This window comes from Pagrus pagrus (genome assembly GCF_965226575.1).
Source record: "Pagrus pagrus genome assembly, chromosome: 7".
Taxonomy (NCBI): Eukaryota; Metazoa; Chordata; class Actinopteri; order Spariformes; family Sparidae; genus Pagrus; species Pagrus pagrus.
Genome location: NC_140191.1, coordinates 6757049 through 6771667, shown reverse-complemented (window position 1 = coordinate 6771667; position 14619 = coordinate 6757049). Strand labels below are relative to the sequence as shown.

Below are 14619 nucleotides of genomic sequence, written 5' to 3'. Positions count from 1 at the left end.
CTCTGCTGTTTATCAACGAATATTACATAATCTTGCTACCTTTCGTTGATTAACAATCAGGTGTACACCAATTAAACTTTTTCTCTACCAGTAACGGATTGGGATCCCTCGACTCGGCGCTCTCTTTTTCCCACATTTCAAATCTGTGCCACACTGTGCAGAGCTCAGAATACTGTATCATGAAGCCTGCAATTACTGTGGCCACCCTTGACAGCATGAATTGAATTTTATAATTACATGGACAATGAAGCTGTAGTTAATGTGATTGGTCACATCATGGCCCGTTTCCAACCCACCTATTAATGCCAGTGTAGGGGCTGGTTGATATTCATCTGGGAAATCTGATCCATGTGTTCCTGTTAACAGTGCTTTAGTAGCCAAATAAAGCAATGCTAAAGTCATTAGACATGCATAATCCTATACTATTTCAATACAATCTTGATCTCTTGTGTAAATGTGAAGTTAAATTCACAAAGCAGGATTTACTTTTACAATTCTAACATTTTTTTGTGGTTGGACTCCTGAGATGTTTCGATAAGACATCACTGGTGACATCTGAAATGTGACAAGGTCTCCCAACTCAACGCTTATTTAACAGAAGAGGTCACAGGCAAAACAGTTTGGGAATGACCAGTTTAATCTCTGATCATGTTGGATTTTACAAACGTATAAAAACATTTTTTATGTGAAATCTTTATCAGAAAAGAAACCATCAACTGAAGGTGTCAAATGAGTAAAAAGTTCAACATTTCAGTCTGAACTGTGGAGGATTGGGAGTATGAAATCACCTTACATGGAAATATTTAAGTCAAATATATAAACATTTTACTTAATTATTATTATTATTATTAATTTGCCAGAATAATCTTCTGAAGTTCCTTAATTTTTTTTTCCATCTGTGAAAAAAATTGTTTTTTTCCAAACTCCAGGAGTTTGTTTTTTTCTTTTTCTGTAAGGCAAATTTTTCTGTTTGTTTTTGTAATACTCATTTTGGCCACAAGAGGCTGCAGTGCACCACTGCTCTGTTCTAAATAGGACTGAAGGCATTCATGATTTCTTCTGTGGCTGTTGTAATTTCTCTGTGCACACTAAACACAAGATACATGTGTTGTGTGTCAGCTGGTTCTGTAACGTTACTGTCATGTCTGTCTTCTGGAGAGGAATGTGTTGTAATTGGTGCTAATCTGCCGTCAGTGTCACAGGAGGAATATTGTGTGTTATCAGTAAATCAGATTAAGGAACATTTAATGACCTCATTCTGATATATGAGCCTTTATCACGTTACATCATAGTTTGTGGTGCTAAGGGTTACTGACACTTGCAGCAGTTAGTACAGCACTTTTGTGTTTTCTTATATTGTACGTTCAAAATGCTATAATTACAACAGCAGTAGCAGTTAGCAGGGGGGTCCAGCAGGGGGAGCTTACAGCTGTTGAGCTGCCTTGTGGGAACATGGCTTTATCCTTTCAATCATTATACACATGATCTGAGGAAAGTTTGTGTCCCTTTCACACATGCAAAAACAAAAAAGTCTCAACTGTCTTCTCACTCAAGCTGCTAAAGTCAGAGAGCCTGATCAGAGTGGGACACAGGTCACAAGACATGCAAAGACAACTTAAGGGCTTTCTTTATTCTGTCTTCTTTATCTGGATGGAAAAAAAAATAGGCAAAGATGAAAATCAGGAGATCTGAGCAGCATGTGACAGACTATATCTGCTCATGCCCCCAATCTCAGTAAAGAGTACGCAGACGATGTGATAAGAGCTCCCCAGATAACAACCTCAGAGTGCTGGACATGATCAAAAAACGTGTCTGAAAACAGCCTCAGAAGAGCGGCGGATTCATGGCCTTCCAGACAACAAGATTTGGCTTTGAAGTTATCAGCTGAGGGGCACGATTTTGAAATGTGCTGACAAGAAGGTTGCCATGTTTAGTGAGGAGCAAATACACAGAAACATGAGTGTGATGGAAGACTTTGATCACTGCGCAGGAGGAGACTGAAGACAGAGTGACTTCAGCTCACTCAGTAGTTCATGTGTTCGCCCCACAACTTCTCAGTTATCATCTTCAACCTTTGTATCCTTCTCTGCTCGTTTCGTTCCATCAGTAACTGTTCATCCTGGTGCATCAGATCACAATCGACTGCTTTAAAGGTCAGCTGGGGGACGTGCAAATTAAACTGCCTCATTTTTAATAATATAACAAATATTGTAGATTTTCAAACAAACTTTTACATTCATGAGCAACACTTTCACCGTGTGCTGCTTCCTCTCAGCTTCCTCCTCAAATGACCTTTGAGCCTCGAAGTACTTCTGAGCTTTTCCTGCCTAAAAATTGTGTGTATGTAAACTCTTAACGCTGTGCTCGACTTCTCATAGTTCATTAGGTAATTCATAATGCAATGCCTTTTCTTTGTATGTGTTCGTCACTGAATTTGAATCATTGTTCCTTACTGAAATAAAGACGTAATCATCAAACAATGCTTTTGAATGTTTTCAAATGTCTAGGCTGGGATTGTGTGTAATTATCAGTTTAAAATGAATAGAGCTAAACATAGAATGCAGTTAATTATATGGTGTGGTGCACACAATGACTTTATTTCACCTCGGTGAACAGGTTGGACCGCCGCCTGAGGAGCCTGTTGGCTCATTCAGAGGAATCTAAACAGCAAGTGCACTTCCTGCTTGGCATCCTGTTTTGTGGTGAGGAATGTGAGCGAGTCATGTGGCACCAAGTTGACGTGCACACCTCTCCGTGAGCATGGGACATGACAAAGCATAAACGCAACAGTTTCTGTACATGTACTGCAACTCTGCATGTTTATTTAGGATAATTAAGGAAAATCAATACAGCTGTGAGACGATTAACATGACGAACCATGATTTATGATGAATTTATAATATACAGGTGTGTTTTAACGTGAAACAAACAGCAATAAATACACACGCAAAGCAAAAACAAACCTGGTCAATCAACTTTAATTTGATCTTAATCTTTTCCTGCTCTAACGACATCCAACACCCAAATCCACTGTCAGCAATGTGTGTGGTCACCCATGAGTTGTTACTCTGGGAGTGTTGAATACAGTCATTCAGCCCTCATGGTGCTAATCTGACCTTTATTTGCATAAGGTGTGTGTATGTTGAGCGCACACAGCTGCTGCCGACTCCTATCACATTTAAACAGATTAGAATTAAAGAGGCAATAACCACCAGTAGGCTTTATGTGTATCCGGTTTCACTTCAGAGAAACAGTTTGACACTTTGGGAATTACGTTTGTTCTTCTTGTCGAGAGTCAGACCAGAAGATTACACAAGCAGCAAGTTAGCTTAGCTTAGCATCAAGACTGGAAACAGGAGGAAACAGCGAGCCCGACTGTCCAAAAGTTACAAAGTCTGCCTAATGCTTAGCTAAATAATCAACATGTAATATCTTGTTGGCTGTATTTACAGAGGTCACTACACATGGCTTATATGTGGCACATAATTAGTAAGCGTTAGAGGTGCTGGTAGGGTTAATAGTTATCTTTAGACGGAGCCAGACTCGCTCATTCCCCCTGCTTCAAGTCTTTATGATAATCTAAGCTAACTGGCTGCTAGCTGTAGCTTCAGCTTTATTGTACAGACATGAGACTGATCGGTATCTTCTCATCTAACTCTCGTCGAGAACGTGAATAAGCTTATTTCTCTAAGTGTCAAACTACTCCTTTAAATTAATAATACAAGTTCACATCATTTCAATCTTATTAATCGAGCAGCAAAACTCTGACTTTGGAAGATGAAATACCTTTTTTTTTTTTTTTTTTTTTTTTAAACACACAAAATTTGAATTCACAAACAATCAAATCTACCTTTGCTCAATTCAAGTACATTCAAGCAGGGTTTTTTTTTTTAGCTGCACCCTATATTAATAGTTGTTAACCAGAAATGTGTGAATCACCAACCAGGAAAATAATTATTCAGCGCTGCATTTTTGGGGGGATTTATTGAATCGTGCGTGGTTATAGAAAGGCTCCAGGATTTGATCGAGGATCTTTGATATTTCTGTATCTGTGTGCGAGCCAAACTCCAAGGATCTGAAAGGAAAGATAAAGAGGCAAGTGTACCGCGAGTCAGAATTTACAATAAACCTCGTCCCAACACAATCCATCTTAAGTTGTATTAATTCCTAACTCCTGTGCTGATGGAAAAAAAGGGTGAAGTTTTGTAGTCCACAAAACATTTCTGGAGCTTCACAGCAAAACAGAGTTGCAGCATTCTCCTAAACAACCGAAGTAGATGGGGACTTGTTTCAAAAAGGAAAAAAACAACATAAAATGGGTCTATGCAGCTCGTCCAGCGTAATACAGGAGAAGGCTGCAGCACTGTTTTGCTGTGAAGCTCCAGAAATGTTTTGTGGATTACGAACCTTCACCCGACTTTCCATCGGCATGTGCGTGAGCAGATAATGACTTTTCATTTTTGTGTGAACTGTCCCTTTAATATCCAAATCAGCAGCCATTTTAGACCAAATTCCACATATCCTGACAATTACTGACCTCCGTAAAGCTGAAGAAGAGTCCGATACCACCAACAAACCGTAGCACCTCGCCCGTGTACTGCTCGATGATGTTCGAGCACGTTTTACAAGACGGTGAGGGGGTGTCATGAAAGCATCTCTGGAGGACGAGGAAGAGGAAGTAAGGGAGAAAATTCAACAACTTCCAGAGAAATGATCATGCAAATCATGATCGCATTGTTCCCAAGAAGAGGAAAAAGAAAAGAATATTCCAGATGATTTTACTCACAGCGGCACACGAGCTGTTGTAGTCGACGTAAGAGAAGCCACAGCAGTCGAGTGTTTTCTCTACGTCTTTCTGAGTGTCCTCGGATTTGTTCCATCCGACCTCCAGCAGGAGGTTCTGTGAAGGAAAAACACAACCTGGTTGGATCTATAAAAGGTGTAAAAGCTGCAAATATGAGGGTATTTATGTTTATCTAATGTGAACTATAGTATGTAAGGCATTATTATTGATGTGCATTTAGTTCAGGACAGACAAAATAAACATACCTGTTGGTCTTTATTCAAGGCCAGACAAGCACAGGACACAGAAAACTGCACAACGAACACTATGAACAGGATCATCATGTACTGGAACAAGTTTAGGAAGCTTATGTTGGATCGAAAATCATTGAAAGTCTGTTGCTGCTGCACGAGAGCCGCCAACACAGAAGCTCAACAGAGCAAAAGAGCAAAATCTTCCAAGAGCTTTGGGTTATTTGCTTTTCATTCTGCTTCGGCAAACAACAACTCTCAGAAGGTGCGAGGCGACTCCCCGTGATCCTACAAGCACACAGAAACCAAAAGGATACGAAGAAGAGCAGGACCTGGTGGTGCTTCAGGGCGCCGCACAGCCCCACGATGGCAACCAGGAACAGGAACGTGCCCACGCCGATGACCCCCGCCACCACCCTGATGCTGGAGACCAGGCCGAACCATTTCCCCCAGGCTGCCACTCCGATCAGCAGCAGACTCACCAACTGAGGAGGAAGGAGACGATGTTGGCACGGGAGGAAGAGGAAGTTCAATCAGTCACCTCTCTAAAGAAGTCTCCACATCAGGGATAAACAACTGGAGGGTCGATGCTGTTCACCAGCTGGCTGGAGGTGTATTTGCTGGGGTAAAAACTAGCATATTTTTAGGACTCTGTGGTTGGGATTTTTCACTGACAGCCACTTGTCTAGGCTACAATGACAGTGTATAAAAATTTTAAATGCCAATGTCAGTCCTCCGACATTTACAGTTTCAGGATTTTACTACAGGCTATTAAAGCCTCCTTTTAAGGTCATTTGGGTCTTTGTACCCTGAGAGAAGACTGCAGCTTCGGATTAAATGAATGTGCAGGACCTATTTTAGTTAAGATGCAAATACATCAATTGTCTGGCGTCTATCAGGGAAACCTGACATGATTTTTTTGGGGGGGCAGGACATCTCTGCAGCACTACCCTACTATTATAATGCCGTTTTGTCACATTTCACCTTAATCAATGAAATCGCAGCTCATATGATTTGGTGATCACACTTGTGACGTCAAATATATTTCAATGACCTGTGAAGTATATATTTTTAAATACATTTTTCATCTCATAGTTTTGACTTTTCATTTTATAATTTTTAACTTTTCATCTCATATTTTTGCCTTTTCATCTCATATTTTTGCCTTTCCTTCCGATAATTTTGACTTTTCATCTGATAATTTTAACTTTTTTTCTGATAATTTTGACTTTTCATCTCATATTTTTGACTTTTCATCTGAAAATTTTGACTTTTCATCTGATAATTTTAACTTTTTTCTGATAATTTTGACTTTTCATCTGATAATTTTAACTTTTTTTCTGATAATTTTGACTTTTCATCTCATATTTTTGACTTTTCATCTGATAATTTTGACTTTTCATCCGATAATTTTAACTTTTCTTCTGATAATTTTGACTTTTCATCTCATATTTTTGACTTTTCTTCTGATAATTTTGACTTTTCTTCTGATAATTTTGACTTTTCATCTCATATTTTTGACTTTTCATCTGATAATTTTAACTTTTTTTCTGATAATTTTGACTTTTCATCTCATATTTTTGACTTTTCATCTGATAATTTTGACTTTTCATCTGATATTTTTGCCTTTTCATCTGATATTTTTGACTTTTCATCCGATAATTTTAACTTTTCTTCTGATAATTTTGACTTTTCATCTCATATTTTTTACTTTTCTTCTGATAATTTTGACTTTTCATCTGATAATTTTAACCTTTTTTCTGATAATTTTGACTTTTCATCTCATATTTTTGACTTTTCATCTGATAATTTTAACTTTTTTTCTGATAATTTTGACTTTTCATCTCATATTTTTGACTTTTCATCTGATAATTTTGACTTTTATGTCAAAATTTTGACTTTTCATCTGATACTTTTGCCTTTTATCTCATAATTTAGATTCTTCATCTCAATATTCACCTTTTATCACAAAATTTTGACTTTTCATCTGATCATTTTGACTTCTCATAAGATTTTTCATCTCATAATTTCGCCTTTTATCTCATAATTTAGAACTTTTCGTCTCACAATCATGATTTACAATGGGATATTTCTTTCATCAAGCTTAGTATTCATCTCATTTTATTTTTTTCCCCCTTTGATTGAAGAAATGGTCCTCTACAGAATACTTGGGTTTGGCTTAAGTTAAATATTTGCATGTTTCATTCATTTCATTTTTTATTTTATTCTTTAGAATTTTATACACAAACAAGGGGTGAGAGACCAACTTCTGCAGCTCCAGAGCTGCTGCATGTGAGGGACCGGATAAGAAACCAAATTAAATCAATTAACGGTGGGTGTTTAAGAAAAAAGTATTCATGTCAGCTGAAATAAGTAGCCTTCTTACATGTTTATCTATCTTTTATTCAAAGCACTGACGAAAGTAACCAGCTCCCATAAAGTGGCCCTGATCATTCACCAGCAGCACCTGCCTGCTGCTCTCACACAACACGGAAACTGGACAAACATTTTCATCTCTTGTCTTGAATAACTCGCATGTCGCGCATTTCTGAGTCCAGACAAGAGCAGAGGCACCTGTGTCCTCGTTAAAGCAGCAGTTATATTCTCAGCAGCACCTCTCGGTTAACTTTCCGCCGGTTTAACAACATGACTTCATACTCACAACATAAAGTATATTGAGAGCGCAGAGGGAGTTCTTGGTGCAAACAAATCCGCCACAAACCATCGCTGCTCTGCGGGACAGTCCTTCAAAATGAATATATTTCCAGTGTCAGTGAGGCTGTGAGGGGTCAGGATGTCTGCTCAGGCTCTCCGGCTCCTTCAGGCTCCTTCAGGCTTCTTCTTCTTCTTCTACTTCTTCTTCTCTGCAGGTGAAACGACCAGGGAGCGTTTCCTGAATAGATCCTGCTCGCTGATTGGTCAGATCACATGAGTCACTTATTGTTCCTCCTCGCGCGGATAATTGCTTTTATATCGTCAGATACAAATAAAGCAGATCTCACTGCAGGTAAAAGGTCACTATAATCACTTTAATTAAGAGCCTACACTTCATGTTTATGAAGACATGTTTATGCAACTGATAAAAACACATTTAGTACATGTAATGTTCCTGCCATAAAAATACCACATTAATATTATTTTCAGCTTTCACTGGGTTATATTTTTTAACCAACATCAGTCCTGATAATAACCAAATATTAATTCATTTTCAGGATTTTAACCCTTTAAGTTTGTTTACATGATGCCACAAAAAAATGTTATTTTCCATATATTCAATAGGCCTATAGTGTTTTTATGGCAGTTTTTGACATGTAACTTCCTTTTGTACTAAATGTGGTCTTTTATCAGTTCTATGACGGTTCAGTTATTAAGAGGCAAAGCCCCCTGTGGGCCTAAATACAGGCAAATTGCCCTATTTAGTGAAAAAAAGTTAAACATTACAAAAACTCAACCAGGACCACATAATGAAAGCCTGATAACATGAGATACACGCTCAACAGTTTTAGCTGTCTGTCTGTAATAAACACAGTGTATTATAGATTTATTATATGAGCTGAGGTTAAAATTCAAAAGTAAAAAAAAAACACCTTTGCAAAAATGATCCAAAAATGAAAGTTAAACAAAGAATATGAAGCCTAATTCTTTCAAAATGTCACTGAATAACAGTTGTTCACACTGGCTTTAATACTGTATCATTAAAACTCACTTGAGTTACAGATGGTTTCCACTTTAAAGCAGTCAGGAGTCAAATAATTCACACATTATGATTATGCTCTGTAGCCCCTCCTTGTGGCTTAAAACAGATACTACAACTAATGCCTCATAACCAAAACAACCATGACCAAAACTTTCAGATTCAGTTTCAGATGTTTTATTTATTCTTGACCGGCGGTGGTGTGGAGTACAAACACTAAACAAAAACATAATACAACCAGAATAGATTCCCAGCACAGGCCACGTTATTTAAAGAGAGGTCAAACATGACTCAAGCTGCTCCTAGTTTACAGACATCTTTGTGTTATCAGTCTGCGACAACAGGAAAAGTCTAAACACAGACGGATGATTGACAAAGTATTTTGGCAAATATTTCTCTCTATTATCAACGATACTTCAAACAAAACATGATATTCATCCCTGAGGCAGTTATCATCACATGAAGAACGAGATCTTTTGTTAGTTTCCAGATCTTTGTATCTTCCTGTTAAACTCTGATTACAAACAGCCTGTCCTCACAGAGTAGATACCATTCAAACTTAAACTCCTCTTACTGTGGAGTTCATAAAGCCACTTCTGCAAAAACTCGTCGACCTCTGCTCGACTGCATGTTGCAGCTATTTCATGTTATCACATCTCTGAGCCAGCCAAATGACTGAAAACCAACATTCATCTAATGTTTGCTGAGCAGATCTAATCTATGGTGATAAATATAATGAAATACAGGCAAATGCAAGCACAATGATTATTGGGAACAATATGTTGTATGCAAATGTGGTGTATGCAGACATCCTGCCCACACTGAGCCTGTTAAAAACCACGAGTCTTACGTCATCTGACCAAAAAGAAGAACTACAATTCATGTAATAACTCACAGTTGGTTTCTCTGTCTCAGAAACCAAACCAGACTGTGACCTGCGTTTAAACCGCTGCGGTGAAGAAGTGAATTCTTGTCTGTGATAAAACTTGATTGAATGATGGAGGAAGAACTGAACTATGCGTCGGTGACTTTCAGGACTAACAGTGTCTCAACACACGGTGAGTCGTGTATTCTGCTTTTCGATGATACGATGAAGTGAAGCCAGAGCTGGTGGAAAGTAACTAAGTACATTTATTCTACTTGGGTTTTTCTACGCCTTGTGACTGTACTGTAAACTTCTACCCAATCACATTTAAGAACATGGTTAACTTTTTTATAGATATACTGTAGGTACTATACTACATAAAAAAACATTGTATGATCCCCTGTTCCACATCAAACTAGTCAGTTTAAATTAGTCACAACACTGAAATGCAACAGCAGGATTAATCACTGAAGATGATACAATAACTAAACACTGACAGGAGTTTTTCTGCTTCACAATGTGTACTGTTAGTACATTTTACTGATACTTGTGTCTGAATAAGTCTTGTAACAGAGTACTTCTACACTTTACCTGAATAAAGGATCTGAATATTTCCTATATCACTGCTTTCGAGGAGGTCACTCTGCTACTGTCAATAAAATGTCTTTATGTATAATTGCACACTCTAAACCTGCCATCTGGGTAAAAGTAAAAATACTCCATTTTATTTCCTTCCGAAATGTCTTTCTTTAAATTTGGAAAGCTCTTTCTCTCACTTCAACATTTTAAATCTTTCTTTATCTATGATCTGTGATGCTGCTGGCTGCAACATTGCAGCATTGCAACATCTTGAATTGCTGAACAGCATTTTGTTAACTTTGGAAACTTTAGCATCTCACCCAAAATACTCTAAAGCTCTTACAGTGCTTGGCCGGGCAAAATTATTATTATTATTTTTTTTAAAGTGCCTTAAAAATACCCAGTTTCAGTTCAGCACATCCCTCCAGAGAGGCTACAGTCTAGTCAGATGCTGCAGCGTCTTCCTGTGTCTTTGACAAAAAAAGACGTTGATGCAAATAATGATTTTGTCGTTCACCGCAGACTAGGAAGTGACTTGTGAGAGTAACAATGAAAGTAACTGTTAACTTCAGTTCCTTTAACCCTTCATGCTTTTTGCAGAGAAAGCAAAGGACCTGGAAATAATCTACGATGAGGTGAAGTGTGAGCAGCTGGGATGGGACACACATCCTGTCAAACCAGGTTAATTTGGATTTACCATGATTTTAAAAAAAGTGTAAAATATGATAAGAACATATTTGTATCATAGATTCTCGTTTTGCTTTTGGCAGAAAATAAAAAGAAAGCTCCACTGTTCACTCTGCTTCATCTGGTGGCAGCAGTTTTGGGGATTATCTGTGTCTCTCTGCTGTCAGTCCTCATCGCCATCCACATCCACTGTAAGTACCTGTTTTCAAAAACTTTCAAGGCAGAGTGACAGTAACAAGCGAGTGCGGCAGTAACAGTTTCTTCCCTGACTGCAGTCAACACAGTCGTGTCAGAGCATCTCAGAGAAAACAGCAACTTAACAGCCAAGAATCTGCAGCTGTGGACAGAAAAGACTGATTTGGAGAGACAAAAGGAAGAGCTGACCAGAGAGAGAGACGGACTCAACTGGACCATCGGAGTCATCCTGGAATACAAGAAGTTCCCAGTGGATCACCACTGCCCAGAGAAAGGTGAAAGAAAACAAGGCATACTTTGCTCTGTTTGGGTTTTGTCACTGCTCCTGTTGATCAACTGAAACCACTAACTAGAGCTCCAGAACTGTGAATGCAATTAACTTCATGGTGTGTTGATTTTGATTTATTTCATTTTATGAACATTGTTGTTGTTGAGTCAATGTGTGTAAATTAAATAACTAGATGTGTGATGTATTACAGGGACAGAACTAAAGAGGCCCTAAACGGTGATGAGTCCAACATATTATTATCTCTGTTTTTCTGTGATAATGAGTTAAATTCAATTTGTCTTGCGGAGATAACGAGTTATTAAACAAAAGTGCTATTTCCCTGAGATAACAAGATCATTTTCTCAAAATCTCAAGAAAATTAGCTTTGTTTTCCCGAGATAACGAGATAAATTAGTCTGTTATCACAAGAAAACAAGAGATTGTTTGCGCTTACCTCTTAAGGCTTAATGTCTATTAGATCAGCGGTGCCATGCCAGCGTGCATAAATGGTATTTAGTGTAGCAACTGACTGAAAATGTCCGATCAAGCAGTGTCCATTATTAAAGGCAAAGATTCATAAAAATTTCATGTGGTTTACTTTGAATGTCCTGTAACCTCCCCACAGAGCGGTGTGATGTAATGGTCTACTGTTATGATCTTATGAACTAATTTTCTCATGATTGATTATCAGGTTATCTCGCTAAAATAACATTTGTTATCTCGTGACAACGACATAAACAGAACTTGTTTTCTCGAAAAAACAACTGTGATTTATCCTGCGAAAACTGAGGAAATAATATGTTTGACTCATGATCGTTCAGGGCTTCCCTACAGAATTACCAGTTTGAAATGCATTACTTTAATGAACAGTGGCCCTAATCAGGATTTCATATATGATAGAAAACTTCTGTGAAATTATAATTTTGCTCTCTGGTTCTTGTTTAACAGTGTGTAAACCTTGTCTGGACAACTGGGTGCAGTTTCAGACCAACTGTTACTTTTTTCTGGAATCTGATTATTCTTCGCAATGGCAGAATTGGCACAATAGTCGTGAAAAGTGCAGAGAGATGAACGCAGAGCTGGTGGTGATTGAAAGCCAGGAGGAACAGGCAAGACTCATTTAATTTGATTTGTATTTTCATTTTACTCCATCGTCATAGACAGAGATGGAAACGCTTGATATCTAAAATAGACGGTAATTTAGACAAACCCCGTCTGAGTTAATCCTTTCATTGTACCAATAAAGCAGAACCACATATTTGACCAAAACAAGAACAAATGTGGTCTCAAAACCCCCACACATCCCACATTTCATTCATTTTAAAAACTTTTCTGTGTCTCTTATCCTTGGTGTCCTGTTTCACCTTTTTGAAACACGTCGTATTGCATCTTTTTGTAGTAGTATATTTTTTAAAATCATTATATTATATCATAATGAAGACAAAGAAATTATTTTTTCTTAACACCTTTATCACAATTGTAGGAATTCATCAATAACCACACAAAAGCCTACAGTGATAACAGGCACGGCTACTGGATTGGCTTGAGCAGGAAGGATGTGACGGACGGGTGGAAGTGGGTGGATGGAAGCAATGTCACTATGACGTAAGCGAGAACACACACTCCAAAGTTGCCACATACGCCGTTTTAACCTCATTGAATCTTGACCACAGTAAATCAGACACATGACTTTATCATCGCCAGACATTTGACAAAAAATCTTCCAGTTTTCTAAAGAGACAGATGGTGAAAAGAGTAAAAAGCAGATGGAGATGGCACTTTCAACATCTCCACGTAACACCAAAGACAAGAAACTTTGCCAAAAGAAGAAAAGATGGGGGAAGCAAGAAACTTAAAAATGTCTGGATTTCACACACAAACACTGCTGCTGGTTGAAAGTTGACCACGGTGTAGTTTATTAACTGTAACCATGAAGTTATCCTGACAGTGACTCTGACACAACAGCTCACAGTGTGACTCAGCACTGAGACTTACACATTACCTCACTGTCACACCATCAACTGCGTCTTTATTTAAATGAATGATACATATGTTTGTAAATAGCAAGTAGTTAGCTTAGCTTAGCACAAAGATTGGAACAGCTACCCTGTCTCTGTCCGAAAGCAACAAATCGACCTGTCGTCACCTCTAAAGCTCCCGATTTAACACTTTATATCTTGTTTGTTAAATATATGTAAAACCCAAGTTTAAAAACAACCAATCTGAAACAAGAAACAAGAAAAATCTCACACACAAACCAAACCAGAATAACTTGTTAATTCAAGAGGCTTTCGCCTTGCTTTAACCCCACTGCCACAGCAGAAGTTGGCAAAGTACAATTCTGCAAAACCGTAGATAAGTTAAAACGTTACGTTCTTTTCTGTTAAAGTACAAGTACCTGGAATTTGTCCTTAAGTCCAGTACTTGAGTAACCAATGCTCATCTTTAATTGACAGATATGAGCACAGTTTTGTTTTTTGTGTGTCGAGCACACACAGACTGATATGATATTATTCTTCTCTAGGTACTGGAAGACACAAGACGGTGGCTACAGCGAAGCTTGTGCTTTATCGATGCCTCGTGCAGCTCCTCTGGCCAACTGGAACAAAGCGAGCTGCTGGATGGGGAACCGCTGGATCTGTGAAACAAGAGCCCTGATCAAAGGATCAGCCCCATGATCCCAACAGATCACTTAACATTTAAGATAAGCTGTTCTTTTAATCAAAACTGATATATGATGTGTGTTTACTCTTCTTGCAGACTGTTCTTGTCTTTTTCTAATTTATTGGAATGATCCATTTCTACAAATGTTGCAGAGCACACCATCACCTTTATGTTACATATACAGTAGCAGGCTTCATGGCTCCTATCACTTTATGAGATAAGAACACAAACTGAATGAAATATTCATCTTCTATCTAGTTTGTTGTTGTTGTTGTTGTTTGTTTGTTTGTTTGTTTGTTTGTTTGTTTGTTTTCTGACACAATCATAATAACCACATGTTTTAGCATTGAGGGCATAGTTATTGATGTTGTACTGGACTGTACGGAAGCCCTGAGGGGCAAGTGAGATTTTAATTTTTTTTTTCTGGTGATCCATTTTCTAAACTCTGACATTTTTTTTCATGTGCGAAAGAGTGATTTTTTTTCCAAGAAAAAAAGGTTCATGGTAAAGAAAGTGTGAAAAAAATTCACAAGGATTTTTTTTTTTCTTGTGAAAAAAATAATTAAGAATATTTTTTTCTTGTGAAAAGTTTACACATGAAAAAAATTTGCTCTGTATCACAAATGAATAATT

General features: G+C 37.9%; 2 protein-coding genes across 2 annotated transcripts; one reads left to right on the top strand and one right to left on the bottom strand.

Moving 5' to 3' along the window:
• Positions 1–3965: 3965 nt before the first annotated feature.
• LOC311259417 (tetraspanin-13-like) lies at positions 3966–7923 on the bottom strand. The gene is made up of 6 exons (XM_084356559.1): positions 7697–7923; positions 5352–5519; positions 5050–5130; positions 4787–4900; positions 4538–4657; positions 3966–4075 (listed from the first exon to the last, which is right to left on the bottom strand). Exons 1-6 carry the CDS (start codon positions 7757–7759, stop codon positions 4001–4003), a joined length of 621 nt encoding a protein of 206 aa, XP_084212685.1. The 5' UTR covers positions 7760–7923; the 3' UTR covers positions 3966–4000.
• A 1752-nt stretch (positions 7924–9675) lies between these two features.
• On the top strand, positions 9676–14279 carry LOC311259843 (C-type lectin domain family 4 member E-like). Its single transcript, XM_084357188.1, has 7 exons — positions 9676–9786; positions 10773–10853; positions 10943–11050; positions 11135–11329; positions 12271–12431; positions 12806–12927; positions 13847–14279. Exons 1-7 carry the CDS (start codon positions 9723–9725, stop codon positions 13998–14000), a joined length of 885 nt encoding a protein of 294 aa, XP_084213314.1. The 5' UTR covers positions 9676–9722; the 3' UTR covers positions 14001–14279.
• The last annotated feature ends 340 nt before the right edge of the window (positions 14280–14619 follow it).